General features: G+C 45.7%; 1 protein-coding gene across 2 annotated transcripts in view; it reads right to left on the bottom strand.

Moving 5' to 3' along the window:
* Positions 1-19,409, bottom strand: part of ARHGAP31 (Rho GTPase activating protein 31) — a 198,848-nt gene that overhangs the window by 46,974 nt on the left and 132,465 nt on the right. Inside the window, exon 2 of one of the 2 annotated variants that reach the window (XM_051779629.1) lies at positions 12,351-13,235. In XM_051779629.1, coding sequence (XP_051635589.1) covers positions 12,351-12,450 — 100 coding nt within the window. In that variant the 5' untranslated portion in view covers positions 12,451-13,235. Of the gene's footprint in view, positions 1-12,350; positions 13,680-19,409 lie in introns of those variants that run through there. The other variant, XM_051779628.1, reaches the window with a different exon arrangement.

Here is a 19,409-nt window from a genome sequence, read left to right as displayed (position 1 = left end):
TTTTCTGTCAAGAGGCGGGAATGGATTTTTCTGTTTTTTCTCATTCTCCTAAAGAAAACATGCATGTGTCTCTCCCCTTTTTCTACCAATGCTCAGTTAGGTTGGTTTCATAGGTATATAATGTTGGAAATAAAAGGCTTGCTGTCACCCTTTGTCCATCTGTTAAATCCTGCCACCACCCTGCAATGAGTTCAAATCTATAGTAAGATATGCATGAAAAAACCCTTGTAGGGAACCATTATTAGGGCAGGGATAAGCCTCCAAAGCACTTAGGATGCAGAGCCGCAGTTCACGTCTGCCTTTAATGCCCAAGAGCTAACATCAATAATTTAATGAGTGCCTTACATCCTGAAATATTTCACAAACGGCAAAAACAAGACTCACTCCACCCAACTCTAGGCTGGGAGGTGGCAGCTGTTGAGCCAGGCAGAGCAGTGCTACGTGACAGTTTAGGACACTGGATGTAAAAACAAATCCTAGCTCCAGCAGAAACTGCTTCTGTGAAGGAAAAGACACAGCACAGCATGTACATGTATAAAAAAGCCCTATCCTCTAGGAAAAAAAAAAAAAAAGATAAGCCAGGGATTTTTTAAAAGCATTGAGGTCCTTGTTTTACCCTGTGCTCAAATGGCAACATTTCTCCAAATGATGCCAAAGCAGCAAGTTGACTGAATCGATACTATGCTTGCCATCTTCTGAATCACTCACTCCATTCCTGTAGCAGATTTTTTTTGGCCACTCCCATACAAGCACTAACCAGACATAAACCTGCTTAGGGTGTAATTGCTGCAAGTGTGGCTTAAAGCTGAACAGCAGCACACTTACTGAGCTGCCGTGCTGAGGAGCCTAAGCAGTATCCAGTTAATCTTCTCAAATCTCATTATTGCAGCAGAGTGACAGATGCGTATTTTAGCAGGCTAGAAATGAGGCCTAATTAGGACTCCTAGCCCTTCTTTGTATTTATCTCATCAGTTCTTCCCTGCCTCAAGCAGGTTTGTGAGCAGCGATGGAGGGCTGCCTCTATCACTGTGCTCTGTCTGCCACCCCGAGGACAGCAGGCACTGGGTCACCTGCACCCACCTGATCTAGGCTGCAGGAGTATCTCATTCCTCATCTAGGTTCTGGCAAGCCTGGAGGGCGAGCCCAAACTAAAGTTATTGGGATACAGAATTGAATTTCCTGACTCAGCCCCCGTTTGTGGCTTTACGCAGCAAACTCTGGGCAGCAGCATGTAACCCACTATTGAGCCAGGAGGGAAGAATGATGGACTCCATGGATCAAAACCAGCTCCTCTCATTTCTCCTCCTAAGCCTGCCTTAGGCACAGACGCTTGATGTATTGACTTTGGCAAGATGTGCATACTGCCATCCTGGCAATAAAGTTATTGAAATGGAGGGGGACAGGAGGGGATAAAAAAAAATCTTCAACTAAATAGGGGGAACTGAAAAAACTTGAGAGAAGGGGGAATCCTCCACAGCCCCACTGTAACCCTGAGCCATCGCCTCAGGCCTCCACGCTCTTTTTAGAGATTCCAGGACATTTGTTTTAACTTCTTTTTTTTTTCCCTGCATTCCTCCTTGTTGTACTTCTGGTTTCCAGTTGGGACTGGAATGGAGAGAACAGGATTATAGAGGGAAGTCCGTTGCTCTATTTTTCTGGCTTGATTAGAAGCAGAAGATGCAATAAATCTCACAAAAGAGTTTGTTCTCATTTAGCCTCTTGTGTATCTGAAACTACCTGACCAGGGCAAGGGTAAGGAAAATGCAGTACCAAGTGGAGCACACTGAGAAGATAAAAAGAGAAAGGGCAAAGTACTGAAGCTGTTTCCCTCTCTGATTTTGTACAAGGAAACAAAACAATTCAGTCCCACCGACAGCTTATTTATTTCACACAAATTGCAGCACAGATGCAAGGGCTCCAGAAGGAGTCTTACCCTGCCTGATCACACCTCTGAACCTCCTGAAGTGTGACTGCCACCACTAGCAGTGGCACCATAATGAGAGATGAATAGAAAAACAAGCACTAGTTGCACATGGAGCAAAGGGTTTTCCACGTGCTGGATGGCCCTGTTGTGCTGCCAAGATTACTGTCTGCAATAGTACTGACAGTCACATTTGCTGCTGAGATGGTAAAATGCAGAATAACAATAGTATGAAAAATATCCCATCTTAAATATTCCCAACCAGATACACACATAGACACATACACACACCCACACCCACACCCCCTTCTCTCCCAGTGTTCTGTGTCTGCTAAATCAGCATTTTTCTATGAGCCAGTGACTATAGATGGTGAGCTCAGGCACAGATCTAGCCTAGATTCTCAGCCCTGGATCCCACATGTAGAGAAAATTTGTGAGCACGTTCAACACCTTTCAGATAAAAAGGCGGTACCAATGCTGCTGTATTTAGTTAAAACCAGCAGTGGTATCCTTTAAATGAAGTTTGTACTGGAGAATCTGACCTGGTCTCCTGTCTAATGCTCTTTAGAAAATAAGTTAAACAACTTAGTTACATCAGGAACGTCTTCTGGCCATTTGGATGTTCCATCACTATTTCAGAGATGGAGGTATATCTCCGCTAACCATTTCCTCGTGTGCCAGTATTTAATGACATTATAAAACCAAATACATGTACGTTCCCAGATTGGAGAGAGAAGAGAGAGAACATGAGATTTAAAGAGACCTTTACATTTGGGTTGGCATTTATTTTTTGTTCTTTCTTTAACTGTTCTGTGCTTTATAGAACTAAACAAAGCCTCCTGTTCCAGATGATAAATCTTCACGCTGCTCCTGGCCCCAGAGAGCACAGGAGATAATAGCATTTCCAAAGGCATTTAGTTAGCTGAGCCTTGAGTGTAGAAGAGGGCAGTAAGAAGAGCTAGAGATAAATGGCTATGAAACCAACTCAGCTGCTCAGGGCATATTTCTAAGAGCAGCAGCCACAGCTGAGAATCCTGCAGAGCGATGCACGTTTCCCCTCCCCTTGCTCAATCCCTGTGCTAGAGAAGGGCTTGTAACACAGCCACCACAAAAGAAAGAAGCCTGGCCACAATGTCCTGGTTCAGTGCACAGTGGCTTTTTGGGGAGGGAGAATGGAGTTGTTACAATCACCACTTGAGAAAAGTGTGCTGTTTCAAAGCATTATTTGTAGACTTTCTATTAAGCCAAGGCTCTACTAAGCTTTCAGGATGCAGCATATCAATGTATTATATAAAGCATACATTAATTCATTTAAGCTGGCCCACAGCAAAACTGCAGAAACCATTAAAGAACAGGGGCTCTTTATGAAAAGACAATTCATTTCAAGCATTAACCAGGGCAGAAAGGATCCTTTACACTGTCCCAATTGCACATTAGTTATTGACTGAATTTTACAGCCTAAGCTGGGATAGGAAGGCAAATTCTGATAACTGTATCAATTACTTAAGAACATCAGAAGAATTAGGAGGAGGGGGTTGAGGGGGGAAGATCCTTCCCCTCTGCACCACTGAGCCCACACCTGGAGTCCTGTGTCCAGCTCTGGGCCCCATAGTACAAGGACTTACTGAAGCAAGCTCAGATGAGGGCCACAGAGATGACTAAGGGACTGGAGCATCTCTCATATGAGGAGAGGCTGGAATTGTTCAGCCTGGGTATGAGATGGATCAGGAAGGATCTGTCAATGTGAATGAATACCTGATGGGAGGGAATGAAGAAAAGGAAGCCAATCTCTTCTCAGTGGTGCCTACTGACAGTACAAAACACACAAATTAAAAACCATGAGACTCCATCTGAACACAATACTTTTTTACTGTGACAGTAATCACAGAGGTTGTGAAGTCTTCCTCTGTAGAGATATTCAAAACGCAGCTGGACACAGTCCTGGGCAACTGGCTCAAGATGACTCTACTTGAGCAGAGGTTTTGGTGTACATAGACTCAAGAAGTCCCTGCTCACCTCAGTAGTCATGTGATTCTGTAACATTTTTTGCTGCTGTTAAGGTAACTCTTCCTATATGGACATTAACTAACCTAAGTCAAGGCAGCCACCCAGCCAACCCAACATCGCTTGGAACTCGCTCTGTCGCACACATTATCAGCTGCTGACAGCAGAATGGAGGAAGGCTGAGTCTAGGCCAGGCTGCTGCTCCCAAATGAAAACACAGCAGCTGAGGTAGAGGAACTGAAGGCAAATGCAAAAAGCATGAGTTTTGTTCTACCCCTTTTAGTGCATTGTTAAAATCAAAAGGGCCTCCGCTGGGGTGAAAATGGGGAATCTAATCCAGCTGCAATATCATGTTCAAGGCAGAAGGATGAAACAGAAGAGGATTGGGACTTTCCTGTCTTCTTATGTGCCAAAAGACTTGTAGCGTTAGGGGCTGAACTCCTCACCCTCACACACAAGGATAGCATTGATCTGGCACTTGAGTGAGGGTGAACTTTAGCATTGGTGTCTTTTAACTTCATTATATGCACAGGCCACAACATCTGACAATAAGCTACATTTTAAGCCCATGGTAAGTACTTTCATATCTGCAATCACACTGGTGCAGAAGATTAGACAGAGTGATGTGGTTTCAGATAAATATAGAAAACAGAGGTCTACATTATTGAATTAAGTATGAAAGTTAATAATACAGTCAGCACGGTTGCACAACGTTATTTCATTTAACATTAAATTCAATTTATGTTACACTGTTGTCTGTCTGTGGCCATTGTAAACATGCTGCAGATTCTTTTTCTTTTTTTTTTTGTTGACAATGCAAAACACATTAACTGAAGTTATCAGCAGAGAAGCTGAAGGCTCTGGCATACGAACAAAAGACAGCCGGGGCTTGAGGCTCTGGGAATGTATGGAGAGGAGCCACTAGTAGGCAGCTAGCAACACTGCTTGCCCTTAAAACAACCAGCACTGCAGCCATTTAGCAGCCTTTGCATTTTAATAAGGTATCTGCAGGTTTCCATGTCAAAGTTTTAAGTGTGTCTGGTGCCTTGTTGGTGGTTCAGGACTGGAGGCAGATGCTGGTAGCTCTCCATCCTTTAATCACTCTCCAGATGAGAGACCCAGTCCAAGCCATGATGTGGGCAGTCCATCTGCCAGCCACCCCAACCCAGGCCCTTCAGAACAGGGCTGGGTACGCCATTACTGACAGGCTGTTTTCATTTCCCTCATTACCGTTAAAGGAGAAACACTGGAACATAAATTTTTGGCACAACCCTGACTGACAGCAAATGTTGCTGCTGTAGCACTGCATCATATATGCAAAGCCCAAGTTACAGATGTGAGCTTTCGAGTATTTTTTTTTTGTGTCATGAGCGCTCCAAAACCAAAAGTTTGGATCCAAGCACCCACGCCAATGGGGATCTCCCAGACCTTTTCATCACATCTAAATCAGCCTGTGTTGTACATCCACCCTGTGCAGTTCCAGCATTTCATCCACCTTTGAGAGCTGTGATACCACAAGCAGTGAAGTTTGGTTCACTCCTTGGTTTCCATGTTCAGATGAAATCAGCTGTTACCAACAAAGAGAAAACATTTGCTAAATCAAAATATATTTTCTAATCTCATATGTGCAGGCAAGACGTGTGATTCATGCTGTTCACAGGGGGTGGGGGAGAAGGCAGGATCAAAGTGGGGCTCAGTGCATGCAAACGACACGTCTGCCTCCTGTGGTTCTCAGAAAGGGAAACGTAAAGCAGGAGGCAACATGGAAGAGCTCTCTGCTAATCACACAGTGCTAGCAATGCAAAGTCAATACAGAACAAGGAGGTGAGCTAGCAACATGAATGTTAAATGGCAGTAACACTGTGCTACAGAGACAAAAAATCCAGCTCCCAGGAACCAGAAACAGATTGAGCAAGTGACAAAAACATCATCCAAAACAAGGAGGAACAGCAAAGCAACAGAGGCAAACAGATGGCTTCTGCTCCTGTTGTTCCCAGTGTCTTTTTGCTCTCACTTGTTGCCATAGAGGCTGGTATCTGGGACTCAAAATGTGACGCTCTGCTTGTGGGAGCAGGTAGAGAAAAAGCAAGATTTACATTATTAATAATTTCCCCCACACTGTCCATTTTGGCAGCAGAGTTTCTTACTCTCCTGTCTGATGGACATGCCTTGGCAGTCTCTGAAAGAGCAAGGAGCTGTCTTCCCTCCAAGCCCAGCCCAGCTTCTTCACTGCCAATACATGTACTCACCACATGTACTCACCTCTCAGTGCCCCTCTGCCACAGCTCTCCTATACTGTACAATAGTACAATCCCACTTCTTTTGCCCCCAAACTTCAGAGCTGTCCCTTTTACTCCTATCACAAAGACGAGGGATGCATCCTTAAATATCCACACAGCCTGCATGACTATAGCCAGGAATAGACCCCACAGAGAGCAGGTCATGGGGCTTCTCAGCATATCAGCACTGTGAAAATGTAGAACAGACCACAGCAGCACAGCACACAATAAAAAAGGACTAATGCATTTCCAAGCCAGCCCAAGAGGCCATTCTTGTCCTGTTCTCATCCCAGCCCTTGCCACTTCCTTCCTTGAATGGAGACAAGTGTTTGCATAGCCACAGAGTAAGGTAGGTCAGGGAAGAGATCTAGGTTGAAAGCAATTTGGCTACAGAAAAAGGTTTCTTTTCAGCTTGATCAGTTTTTGAGACAGAAATCCCCAGTGCCACAGTTTCTAATTTTGAGAGCAGGATGAATGCAACCCTTCATTCTTTGCAGCAGATTAAACGAGCGTATGGTATTTTCATTTTTCCAAGGGGATTTAAAAAAAAAAATACCCATCTTTTTCCTCCACTTTGCCATTAATGGTCCTCCAGCAGTTTTCCCAGGATTTTCTGCATGCATCACTAACCAAAAGCACCTATCCAAAAGTATGGGCATGCATTCACTTTGAAATATCACCACAAGAAAGGCAGCTTAAAAGAATGTACTGAGTGAAGAGAAATGCACCTTTGTGTGGTACACACTTACTTGTGCTTTGGACTTGCAAGCACCCTCCTGCTCGTATCTGCATGATCTTCTCCCACAAACACATGCAGCTGCACATGCAAGTGTGAGGAAGGAAAGCCACACGACCCAGAAAAGCTGCTTCACATCTGGGTTGCAGGTTTAATGATTGGCTCCAAAGGGACTCTGTTCTCAAAGCAAACTACTTTTTTCCTGAGTGACAGGTCTTTTCATCCATTCAAGTATGGACAAGGCAGCTTCACTATGAAATACAAAATGTCAAAACCAGGCAGAAGGTAGCGTGCTTAAGGAGCTGCACCAACACAGCCAAAGACTATCCAATACCATCTTTCCTTCGTACAAAGTGCATTATTGCTGAAATTATTGTTACAATTTTCCCTCAGAACTACCTGCCTATCCTACAGAAAAGTACCTCCTGCAGCTCTCAACAACATTTAAGATTCTACTTGTGAAGCCAGTGCTACCATGTTTCTGAGATCACTACCACTAAATCAAAACTTTCCTTATTCTTTGATTCAAATGCAGTTGTGACAAGGCAGAAGAAGTCATTGCACAGCATAGAAGAGTATCATATGGACTAGCCATATTGCTATCTCCTTTCCCATACTACAATCCAGGGACTTGCAAGGGTTTCCTTACGCTTGCAGACAACAGCTCCCTTTGCCTCCCCAGCCTCAGGGAGTGCTGCTGCCTGGCCTTGCTCTCTGCCCGTGGCAAGAAGGACCCTCAAGTGGGGAGCACAAGGGATTTGGTAGCTTCAAAGCTTTTCAAATGAAGCGTCCCTTTTTCTGAAGCAAAAAAAACAAACAAAGCCGATAAGCAGCATTAGACAAAGGGCTAGAAAGTGCTTTGGGTGCTACAGGCTCAGGATGAGAGTCATTGAGGGAGCTGTGGGGAGTGTGGGAGGGGGTTGAGAGGAAAAGCTGAGCTCATTGCATCCCAACCAGACAACATCAGGCAGGAAACAGATGTGGAAGAAACCACAGAGGGGTACAGCAACAGCAGAACTAACTCTCCAGCAAATAGGGGAATCTCAGACATATAGAGCTGATCTGCACATCTAAACAAGGCATCGAATCTGAGACTTTCTGCAGTCCTGGCAGGATCTGCTAGCACAGCATTGGGACACCACCATACTAAAAAATGAAGGAAACAATTTAGCCTTTTTCTACCTGGCTCTAAGCAAATGAAGCAAAAGTAGGTGCAGATTTGAAGAAGTTCCTATGCGAAAGACTGGATTATCTTTTACCAGCACAATCCAATTTTTGTAGATGCTGTGTATATTTCCATTCTAAAAAGGGAAGTTGTACCTGCTTGTGTATCTGAAATTCCAGTCTGAATGTCTCACAGTTAGAAGCACTGGGAATATTAAACTCCATTTTGACTTAGTCCCTTCTCACTTTAACAGCTTTGACTCTTACAACAGCCTCCTCTTACAACACTTCTCTGATATAACCGGAAGCAAGACTGCTCTCTGTGACTGTTTTCTTAAGCAGTTCAGACTGTCCTGCTCCAGCTAAAGATGGTGCACAACTATGTGTCTTGTCTTCTCTGCTAGTCCATCCATAACTAGAAAATGATACTATTGTTATTACAGAAACTGAAGGTGTGACGTGCAGCTCCCATTGACTTCAGTAGAGGCACAATGCATTTTTCTCCTCCGGAAACCAAACTGGTTATCAAGAGGCCAAAACATGATTCTAATGTTAATCCTTTGAGGCTTATATCTGTCAGCCCCATTGCACCTGTACAATTCAATAAAGTTTGACACAGGAAAATGTTTTAGAAGAGGGCATTAACTTCCTCCTGCATTGGTGCCTATCCATGTCCAAAGCCTGGGCGTAGACACTGCTTTCTAGTAAAGCTCTGATATTCCAAAAAATCACTTGACTTTGTGTGTGGATTCAGTGCTGACAGCAACACGAGAGGGACTATGTGAAATCAGACAACTTTTACTCATTAGTATTGCCAGCCATCATATCTTTATGTCCTTGGCCTCAAACACACTGCTATTCAAGTCGTTGTTTGATAATTGTAGTGGAGAGGAAATAAAGTTGATTTTTCCCCAAGTTTCTAGCCCTCTTACAAGGAGAAAGATTTGAAAAAATAACTCAGATGCACACTGAAGTTTCAGAAAACAGAAAGCAGACAAAGAACCCAGCACTGATTTTTATTTAATGTCGTAGGGTTTGTGGCCTTAGTCATGATTTCAAATGCTTGTGAGCACTGATAGCAGGCTGTCCCCATAAGGAGCATGACCAGTGTCTGTGCAGAGACCGCCAGCAGGAAAAGGCCAAGTAGGGTCAAATGTGGTAGTGACAGGAACTGGCTTGAAACACAGCAAATTTAACACATCTGAGATTCTAACCAGCCACCAGACAGCAACATCTGTCCATCACCACTGACCTGTGTCAGATCTGAAGAATCGACTTCGAGCTAAAGGCTTTGTGTCTCCTGAGCTACCCCACTGTACCTGCTAAAGTCTTTCCATTTGGTTGCTTTTAAATACTTTGTAGTTCTGCCGCAACTTTTATTATATTATCATAAAGTTCTTTCTAATAGAGGCTTTAGGTACATGTGTCTGGTAGGGGAGACAGCAGGATCTTCAGCCGTCTCTGAAGTGGACCATAGCAAGTTATTAAACAGTTAAATGAGAGGAGAGGAAATGCTGATACCTTAAGTAGAACATAATTCGCTCCACTGGAATTTGGCAACAACACAGGGACTAAGGTCCTTGCAGAAAGCACAAGCTGCTCTTCAACAACCACAAGCATGTAGAGACTTAAGTTGTGCCTCTCCTGCACAAAGCAACACGCAAGTAGTGCAGCACCCCCTAACTGTAAAAGCCATGTGCTCATCCAGAGGGAAAAAAGTCAGACTGAATTGTCACACTAGCTTTGGCCATCCCCTGTGCTCCCTTTGCCAGCACCAGCAAAGCAGGTCTATGCATCCCTTTGCCTGTGCAGGACAAGTCACACCAAACAGCACTGCCGGATGCCGTAAAGCATACTCGAGCACGAAACCACAACTAACGTGACTCGTGTCCTGCCTGTCCTACAGCATCTTCTTTTCCAGTTAACCCTTCTGGGTGCATTTTAAAACCTGCTTTCAGAAAACTCCACAACAAATGTTTTCTGGACAGCAGCCAAAGTGCCCTTCTGCTCCTCATCACTTCCAGATACCGTGAACAGTCTTATAACTTCATTGCTTCCCAGCAGGGAACAACTTGAGCCTGCATCCCACCAGTTAAACACATAGTACTATGTAAAGCAGACAGAAAACTACTTCTTTATGTCTCTGCCAAAGTCCCCTGTTTGCAGGAGCACTTACTTGTCACTGGAAATAATTCTTAGCAGGAAAATTCAGCTGTCCCCAAATCAACCATATGTCATACCCTAAATGCTCCTCTAATTTTGTATGGTTACAGGTTACATGTTTGTGATGTCCTTATGACATCTGAACCTTCATTTTTTCCCAAGACATCATTTTGGCATACTTGGTCACATCCCTATTGATCCTGAGAGCCCTACTAGCAACAAAATTAATATCTCTAATACTTTAATTTCTTCTCTCCCTGTCCTGATGAATAGTACCAGTCTAACTTACACCTTTCCCAGTAAACCGATAACAAGTGAGTCCTTCATTTCTGGATCCCACACTGGGTGATGAGATGTGCTATTTAATATATTGCAGTACTGCATAAAGGGAAAGGAACTTCATATTCTCCCGCACTGCTCCTCAGCACAGAGACATAAGTAGGTAGGAACTGTGAACCATCCCACAAATGAGACTTGAGACAAAGTCCTTCTTTCTTGTGCTCAAAACAACTATTAAAAAAAAAAAAAACTATGAGAGCCACTGAAATGCAAGAAGGGGGTAAAAACTTGGGAAACTAAGGAGAGGAAGGAGGAGTGAATCGTTGAGATCCCTCCTCCCTAGCAAACATAGATTTTGGTCTTCTAGCCTAATTTCTACTGCAGTAACTATGTTTCTCCCTTTAAAATTCCCCTTGCTGCTTCAAGTGAATATACTGCCTGTGCCTGCTTTCCCTGAGTTGTTTTCCAGTGATTCTGTAAACAGCTGTGAATAGTTCCTCCACCACGGCAGTTCATGTTAGCACTGGATGGAATTCACCTATCTGCACCTCAAATTGGCAAAGGGACAGCAGTTCATTAGATGTGTTATTTTTTCCTATCTCAATTCAATAATCATTAAGGGCCATATAAGTTAGAAGATACAGTACCTGTTATGGACAATCCACAGTGAAATAGAATGACTGATTTTCCCCCATTTACAAGTAAATGCACAATACAACATTTTATCTTAGTGTTACATTTACTGCCCTCTTCACTGTGCAATGGAAAGGACTACTGTTATGTAGTCCATCCCTCTGCCAGTGTGGTTCCACATTGCACTTCATCAGCCATGTTCATCAGCAAATGAAAGACCTGATTGTACAGCCCTGCCTGTACAAAGCTGACATTCCCCATAGAAGTCTTTTTTTTTTTTTTTTTTGCTCAGAGTAACCTGACATTGGTAAAAGTTAAGTAACTCAAACTGGAACATAATGCTAAACCTGGATCATAATGCTAACATCAGGGATGGTAACAGGCACATATTTATTTTTCCTCTTGCTAAACTGCAGGTCTTTCTGCCTTCCAAACTCACAACGGCTTCTCTCATCATCCAATCCACTTTAAAAATCGTTCTGTTCCTTCCCTCATCAACGACTAACCATTTCAAACTCAGAACCCTCTGATTTTATTGGGGTTACCTTTTGTCTGAGCTACTGTGTCCTTATCAGCTACCTGGAGGCATTGAGGTCAGGAGGAGGAGGAAAGATAACAGGCAGAGTAGTGAACATGTTAGCTCAGCTGCCCCCTACTCCACCCCATACCCCAATCTCTGTCCTGTCTTCATCCAGCAGTGAAAGGACAACATGGGAACTCCCTACAATCCTACAAAATTCTAGTCCCATGGACTTTGGCAGGATTTTGAAGTCACGGAGGAGACAACACAAAGCACAGCTCAGATTTTCAAACCTGACTCTCTAAAAGCCTGCTTCTCCTTTCCACAGCCAGGCAGATGGGAGAGGGCATCACAACATATGTCTGGCTGCCTCTGTACACACTTAGACAGCTCAAGAGCCCTAGCCCAGTCCTTTCCCCACACACAGTACTACTCATGCAAGGGTCATGCAGACGCGTCACCAAAGCAATCTTGCGATCGTTCATTCATTGTGAGTAATTGGACAGTGACTCCACTTTCCAGAGATAAACCAGTTCCAGGTTGTCTAACCCTTAGCCTTGGGAGAGGTCTGGTTTGCAGTCCTACCAGTTAAAAAAGGGGGACATGCGCTCTGCTTCTCTGCAACCATAGTGAGAATAAAGAAGCATTTACCATCCTGCCCAGAGCTCTCGAGATACTCCGTCAGGTCACAGCCGAATGCGCTCGCAGCTCCCTTCCTCTTGAGTTTCTGTTTGGCTCCCTTGTTCTTCATGAGGTTAGTCCCAAAAGAGGTTCGCCTCCCCTCCTGCCTTGCCCCCCTCCCCCCAACCTCACGCTGAGTGACAAAAATCTTGCTCTTCTCCTCAGACCACCGCCCGTGTCCCGCTCCCGGGGAGCAACATCGGGGGTCCTGTACAGCGTCCAGCCAGAGAAGTAAACATTAATCCCCACCAGATGTTGGGCTGCTCCTGTGGCAGAGGAAGGTCAGGGAGAGAAGAAGCTCCACAGCCAGCAGCAGCAGCAGCGATCATAGCCTGAGCCCGGAAGGGTTCTCATCAGAGGGAAGTGGGTGGTGGATGGGTGCCCGCATCAGAGCTGGCAAGTTGGGGGCAGGAGATGGAGGGGGGATGTCTTGCCCTCAGCGCAGTCCCGGGACCCTCCACGGCCACCTTCTGGGTTTCGTCAGTTGCGCTGTCGCCACTTCCAGCAGAAAGCGTCCCAGTCTGGTCGTCCTCCTCTTGGCTTTCGGAGGAGACTGGAAGTTCAAACCGACTAACGAAAAGGCACTGGGGAAGAGTCTGCACAAGGCTCCTCTTTGGCTCCCCCCCCTTCCCCTCCTCCTGCCTTTGGACAGTTAGAGGAATGAGAAACCAGCTTCCTGTCCTGACTCCCGCTCACTCTCTCTCTCTCCTTTCCCCCGTTTTACAAATCCTAGGATTATCCAGCTCAAAAAAATGCTGAAAGGAAGTTAGCTGAGGAGGGGGGCGGAGGACGATTTTTGGCAGTAAAATGTGTGTGTGTGTGTGTGTGCGTGTGTGCGTGTGCGTGCGTGAGAGGCTGAGGGAAAGCAGGGAAAGGAGTTGGGGGACAGGGATGAGGATAGCAGGAGGAAGAGGGAAAAATCGTCCTGACAGTCGGCAGATAACGGACTGCCTGAGATGAAATCACTGCGAGCCGGGACGCAGCCTGCGGAGCGGTCAGACGCTTCCTGCTCTACCAACGCTCAGCTCTGCGAAGGCCCGAGGAGGGTCCGGAGAGGAGGAAAGAGACCAGGAGCCTGTCCAGTAAATCTCTGCCTCTGCTCATCTTGTTCTTAGTCACAAGGCGGCTTCCTCCCCTCAAACACGACTCTGTGACTTCAGGATTTGCCTTCCCCTACAAAGGTGCAGGCTGGAGCTACTGAAGTGCAAGAAGGGGGCAGAAAGTTGGGAAACTAAGAAGAGGGAGGAGGAGGGAAACCTTGAGCTCCCTCCTCCCCGGCAAGCAGAAACAGATGCTGTCCGGGCATCTAAGTTCACATACTTTTGAGTCAGCTCCCAAAAAAGGCTCCCCTTCACCAACAAAGGGGTTTAGATAAGGAGCTGAAATGACTCAGTAGCAGCAAGAAGGTCTGCCTTCAGGCCCTGAGTCTTGTCCATGTCATCTCCCCCCTCTCCCTCACAAACCACTTTTCTAGTCCACTTTTCAGTACATGCCTATCTCTGCTCATAAGAACAGTCACTTGCACTTACTCCACATTTTTAATCCTGGAAATTCAGACTTTTTTACAGGGCAGGGTATGCCCACCAGCATACCTAGGGAGACAAAACTCACTCTGCTAAGGCTTCATTGATCCCTCTTGCACTGTGCCAAATGTAGCTGTGTGGGTCTGGGTGGAAAAATAAACAAACAAATGAAAAACAGGAAATTGCAGATTGTCACCAAAAATCAGACCAAAGACAAGGAGAGTAATTTGGTTCGAAGGAGAGTAATTTGGTTCAAAACTCTCCAGGAACAGGGCAAAGGACTCCCTTAACCCACCTCCCTCCACAACCCTGGACTCTGCACCCTCGCACAGCAGACAAACTCCATCTCCTCCCATACACCTCTACAAGCTCACCACCACACCCCTTTATTTTCAGAGTCATTTATCATAATTATCCCCATTTTACAGCTTGCTGACTGAGGGGTTGAGAGGAAAATGGTTTGCAGAAGGTGTCATAGAGATGTCTGGCCTGTCATCTCCCTGTCTTCTTCTTCTTCTATTCCCAGGCTAAGGAGGAAACTGAGCTCTCACCACCAGACCAATGGTTGTTCTCAGGAATCCTTAGTTCTCATGAAACACTTAAAACTTCCTTGAATTTATTCTGGGATTCTCACAGCACCTTGATGTTGAGTCAGCGCACGGGATCCCTCCCTGTACCGGCGTGCTGCCAAAGCCATCGCGTGCCACAGCGCATCCTGCCTGTCTGCCAAGGGCAGACTTCAGACGGATTGGACAGACAACAGGACGCTCAGACCTGGATATCTTGCCAGGCCATCCTCTCACTGCTCGAGTGGCTGGCTGCCTTCTGTAAGAAGATAAAGCCCTCTCCTTGCCCTCTCCTGGAGCAGGCATGTCCTCCTGCACATGCCAGCCCTCTCCCACACAGCTGAGTCCTAACACTGGACCAGCAGTGGGAAAAGAGGTTCACCACAGCAAGGAACCGCACCATCTTCTTTGAAGTTCTGCAGACCCCTTCCTCTGCAAACCAGACAGGATGTTTAATCTCCTTGTGCTGGTCTCCTCTGTTGCTCTACTTAAGATGGAGATCACATCACTAACAGGGTTTGTGTCCACAGCATTCACGTGGGCCTTCTGCCTGGTGATCCACTGTACTGCGCTCCTGTCCCACCTCCATTGCACTGCCTCATCCTAGATATGGTTTCTCCAGTCCTCCCTTGCAAGTTTGTCTAAGCAGGATGTCTTCAAAAGAGGATGACTTCATTTAAAAACAAATAAATTCAATAAATAAAATTACCCCCTGCATGTATAGAGTTTCCTTACGTCATCAAGCAAGGGAGCTATGGCCTCAAGGGCAGCGGTGAGAATCCCATGCAGTATGGAACCTCTCCCCTCCCTTGCACAGCCCTGATCCAAAGCCCACAGACCCAAAGCGTGGGCACTCAGCAGCACTGCTGGGCCAGCCCATCACCCTCACCCCTTGGTATTTCTTACAGGCCAGTAGGCATTTTCAGTTGGAAGCACCATTTCTTGGAGTTGGCTCTGTGGCAGTTGCCTGCAGCCACCGAGGGAGGTGCCATCTTTGGAAGCCATGGTGGTGGGTGCCGGTGGTTGATGAACACTGCAGAAATTGAGTGCTACTGTCTGATTTTGATTATCTGGGGACTGTGCTGTGCTGCCCTGACCCCAGCCAGGACCCTGGACCATGACTATCCAGAGACAGCCTGTATGATCCAGCAGCCACCATTGCCACCTGGGTGCTGTGGTGGGGAAAGGAGAGAGACTGCCACCTCTATGACAAGAAAAAGCAGTACTTGAAGCACAAGTAAAGAAGAGAAGTTAGAAAGAAAACAGGGAACATTCTTACTTTATTCACAGAGGCTCTTTCAGGCACTGTAGATTTGCTTTCCCTGCTGCCTTGTGCTGATGCCCACCTCCTCATTCCCATGGAGGGAAGAGAGAAATGGAGAAAGGAAATGGCATGGCAAGTGAGGTGAAAGAGGCATGTGCTGCAGCAAGTGAAAGAAGATATGAGGAGCTCCAGGATAGCTCTTGCCAGGCAGGCTGGTCTACTGGGGTGGCTCTTCCCGTGCCAGGATGAGGTTCAGCAAGAGGACAGAGGGGAGGTCACTGCAGGATTGCCTAGGGATCCCGTGGCCAGGAGGAGGAGGAGGAGGAGGAGGAGGAGGAAGAGGAGGAGAAGGTCAGGCAAGGTGAGCGGGAACCAAACAAGGGAGGCTTTACAAACAAAGCACTTCATATCGGAGCCTGAAATCAGTGCTGAGCCAAGGGATTTTTCTGAGGGAAAGGGGCGATGTTCTACTTCAGAGAGGAAAAAATAAGAAGTCTGGATTTGTGCAACCCAGGTCTCTGCACCAGTATGTGTGAGCAGGACTAAGGAATAAGCCAGTGTCCCTCCTGGAAAAGCTTTCACAGACAAGATCAGGCAAAGCTAGAGAGGAAAGGAGCTTAGGCAAGAAGTATGGAAAGCAAAACAGAGTTCAAAGCTAAAACAGATGGAAAAGAAGGGGGAATTTCTCTCCCTCCTAAAAAAAATTAGAAAAAGAAAAAAGTGAGTCTGCAGAATAAGAGCAACACAAAGCCAAGCCAGAGCTCTCCTAACAGCCATCTCCCTGTAGAGATTCCTTCCTTGTCCTTGCTGCTGTACGCACAGTGTGATGGCCAGCTGCCCCCCACGGTACTACAGCCCAAATCTGGAAGGCATGGCCCACGACATTAATTCCTTCCCTTTGAAACTGTAAATATAGGTCAGGACTTTAAGTTAGTCACAAAGGCCTCCCTGTCAGCAAGGGCCACAGGTCCACACAGGAACGTGGGGCACCTCCCCAGCCCGCTTCACTGCTGATCGGCGGTGCCTCACCCACCCTTCGGCTTGAGAACGGATGTGGTGAGCCAGTGTTGTGTGTGAATGAACACAGTACAGATAACTAATGTACAGTTCTCTCTGTTCTCACAGACAAGGTATTGGTGACACCTAAAGCAATCAGAGAGCCTGGGGAACAGCTTTGGCCATTAGGTCTAAATATTTCTTCCCCTTCCAAGAGTTGGGGGCCATGGCGGAGGCATTGCACAGGCTATTTCTGGGCACCCATCTCTCCCCTCCCTGATGCATTTCCTTCACTGTGTTTGAGCTCTTTCCTATCTGTGTCCTCTAAATCTCCATCTGCCAGGCGCCACTCAGCACAGAAGAGGGGGCGTGGAAGACCCAGGGAGGGGGAGATCTGAGCCCCTAAAAATAGCCCTGCCAAGTACGTCTGTTTTCCTGACACAGACAGTTCATTGTTAGACTCTGACACGGCAGTTCACCCTCCCTCCCCACCCCTCGACATACTCTCTTTCCTCTCCTGCCCCTCTCCGGCCCAGTTTCCTGTCTACTCCCATCTCTGTGGCCAAAGCCAGAGTGTATTGTAAAGCCAAAGGCTGGCGTGAAGGCTTTTGTTTCTTTGAGTACATTTCAGACCACAGACTATGGGGTTGACCCTTGGCACAGGGCACCTACCACTCTTTGTTCCTAATTTCACCAGCTCCCAGCCACACAAGCCCCATATTCTCAGCTCTCACCTCCCTTTCTACCTTTCAGAGGACCCTCTTGACCCACATCATGACACACCTTGCTCTGTGTGTCTGTCTGCCCTGTGCAACTGTTTTGTTAGCTACTTTGCAGATTCCAGCACTTCAGTTAAAAGTGAAGGAGGCACCTCACACATGCTACTGAGTCTCCTTGCTGCTGGATGCCTGCCCATGACATGACAGTGTAACCAGGAGGTAAGCAGTCCTTTGCTAAGAAGGTTCTAGTTATGAGCCTTCATGATGATGTGATATCAGTCATGTCAAAGGCAACCAGAAAATAATTGGAACGCCCCTTCTACCAGGAAGGTACTTTTCTCCCTCTTTGCTGGTTGGGGCATAAGGCAAGGATTTTCAGCCGAGGACCAGATGTAGTCACTGACATACTGGGAGCAGACATACATTTACAGAATCACAGAATATTCGGAGTTGGATACCTCCTTGATTATGGTCCCAGGTGAAATGAAATCTGAGGTACATAAGATATGTAGATGTGGTGCTTAAGGATATGGTTTAGTAGTGGACTTGGCAGTGCTTTGTTAATAGTTGGACTCAATTATCTTAAAGACCTTTTCCAATCTGAATGATTTTGTGATTCTAAGTAGCTTAAAATAGCATGATATTAAGTACTGACCATACACGGCACAACTACAAAATGTGCAAATATGTTTTTAGCCAGATTGCCTTCTTTTACTGTTCACAGTCACTTCAGAGACATCTTGCATACAGAAAACAAGATGAGGAACATATCACCATTCCCTTTCTCAGAGCACAATCTTGTCTGAACTATTTGCATTGACATTTGCCTAATCCTGTGTTTGTCCAGCATCTAGCATGGAGGAACCCTAATTCTCGACTAGGATCTCCAATTGTTTGTTATTTAAATGACATAAAGACCATTACAGAAAGGGTTTATATCTCTGTGTAAAACTCTATTAATAGCTCAATAATATATATTATAAACTTATAAAGCAAACTTTCGAAGAAAAAAAATCTATCAGACAGCTAGCAAAATATTCCTTCATCTCAGAGGCATGTTCTGAACCTTCTCCAAGGTTCAGAACCAACGAGATGACCCTTTGGTGAGGCAGGAAGACCACAAACCTCACATGATGGAGCCATTTCAAAATCACAGAGGCCTTTTCAGGAGCATCCTGCTAGCAATTTTTAGGATAATATGGAAGAGGCAACTGGCAACTCTATGCTGAGTACAAGCAAAGTAGTATTTCATAGAGAGATATGATTTCTTCAACACATTGTCTCAATGCAAATAACAAAAATAAGGATTCTCACGAAACCAGGAAATGTTTTTGCCTGCTTTTTCCCTCCTGACCAGCTAACCAAAGAGGACTACAGAAATTAAACAACTTGCTTAAAACACATTGTGACTCTACAGCAAAGCACAAATCAACAGCACCTGCGAACAAGGCAAATGCCTTAACCATCAGTCCATTTCTTTTCTTGTCTTACTAGCCTGTGAACACAAGTGATAACCTGGATTCTCAAGCATAGATAGAATCTCTATGATCTGAGAAAACTCAGCTCATTGGGAAAGAAAATCCTGAGGAGATCTATCATCTATCCCTTCAGACACCCTTCGCTCAGTCACTATATCCAGCAGCTTCACTACCACAGTCTAAGGGATGGCACAAGAGTTCCAAGTATCAATCTCTTCCTCCACACTTGCAACCCACTGGTTTTATTGCAGTTTCCCCTGCCCTTTAGCCTATAGACACTGTTCTAACAGTAATGAAAAATCTGGTGAGCCAGAGGCCTACATAGCAAAAAGAGAAACTATTTAGTCATTTAGTCTCTCCTGCTCTCAATTGTGTCAAACAACAGCATTAGTAGTACTCTGTAAAAGACCCCACATATATAATTTCTGGTTAGCCCAGCTCAGCACCACTCAGAAGACACTGACACCAGCACCCAATTCACTG

Source organism: Manacus candei, unplaced genomic scaffold (genome assembly GCF_025592945.1).
Source record: "Manacus candei isolate 608988 ecotype Guabito, Panama unplaced genomic scaffold, ASM2559294v1 h1tg000014l, whole genome shotgun sequence".
Taxonomy (NCBI): domain Eukaryota; kingdom Metazoa; phylum Chordata; class Aves; order Passeriformes; family Pipridae; genus Manacus; species Manacus candei.
The sequence above is the reverse complement of the archived record's forward strand: the minus strand, read 5'-3'. Positions and strand labels throughout refer to the sequence as shown.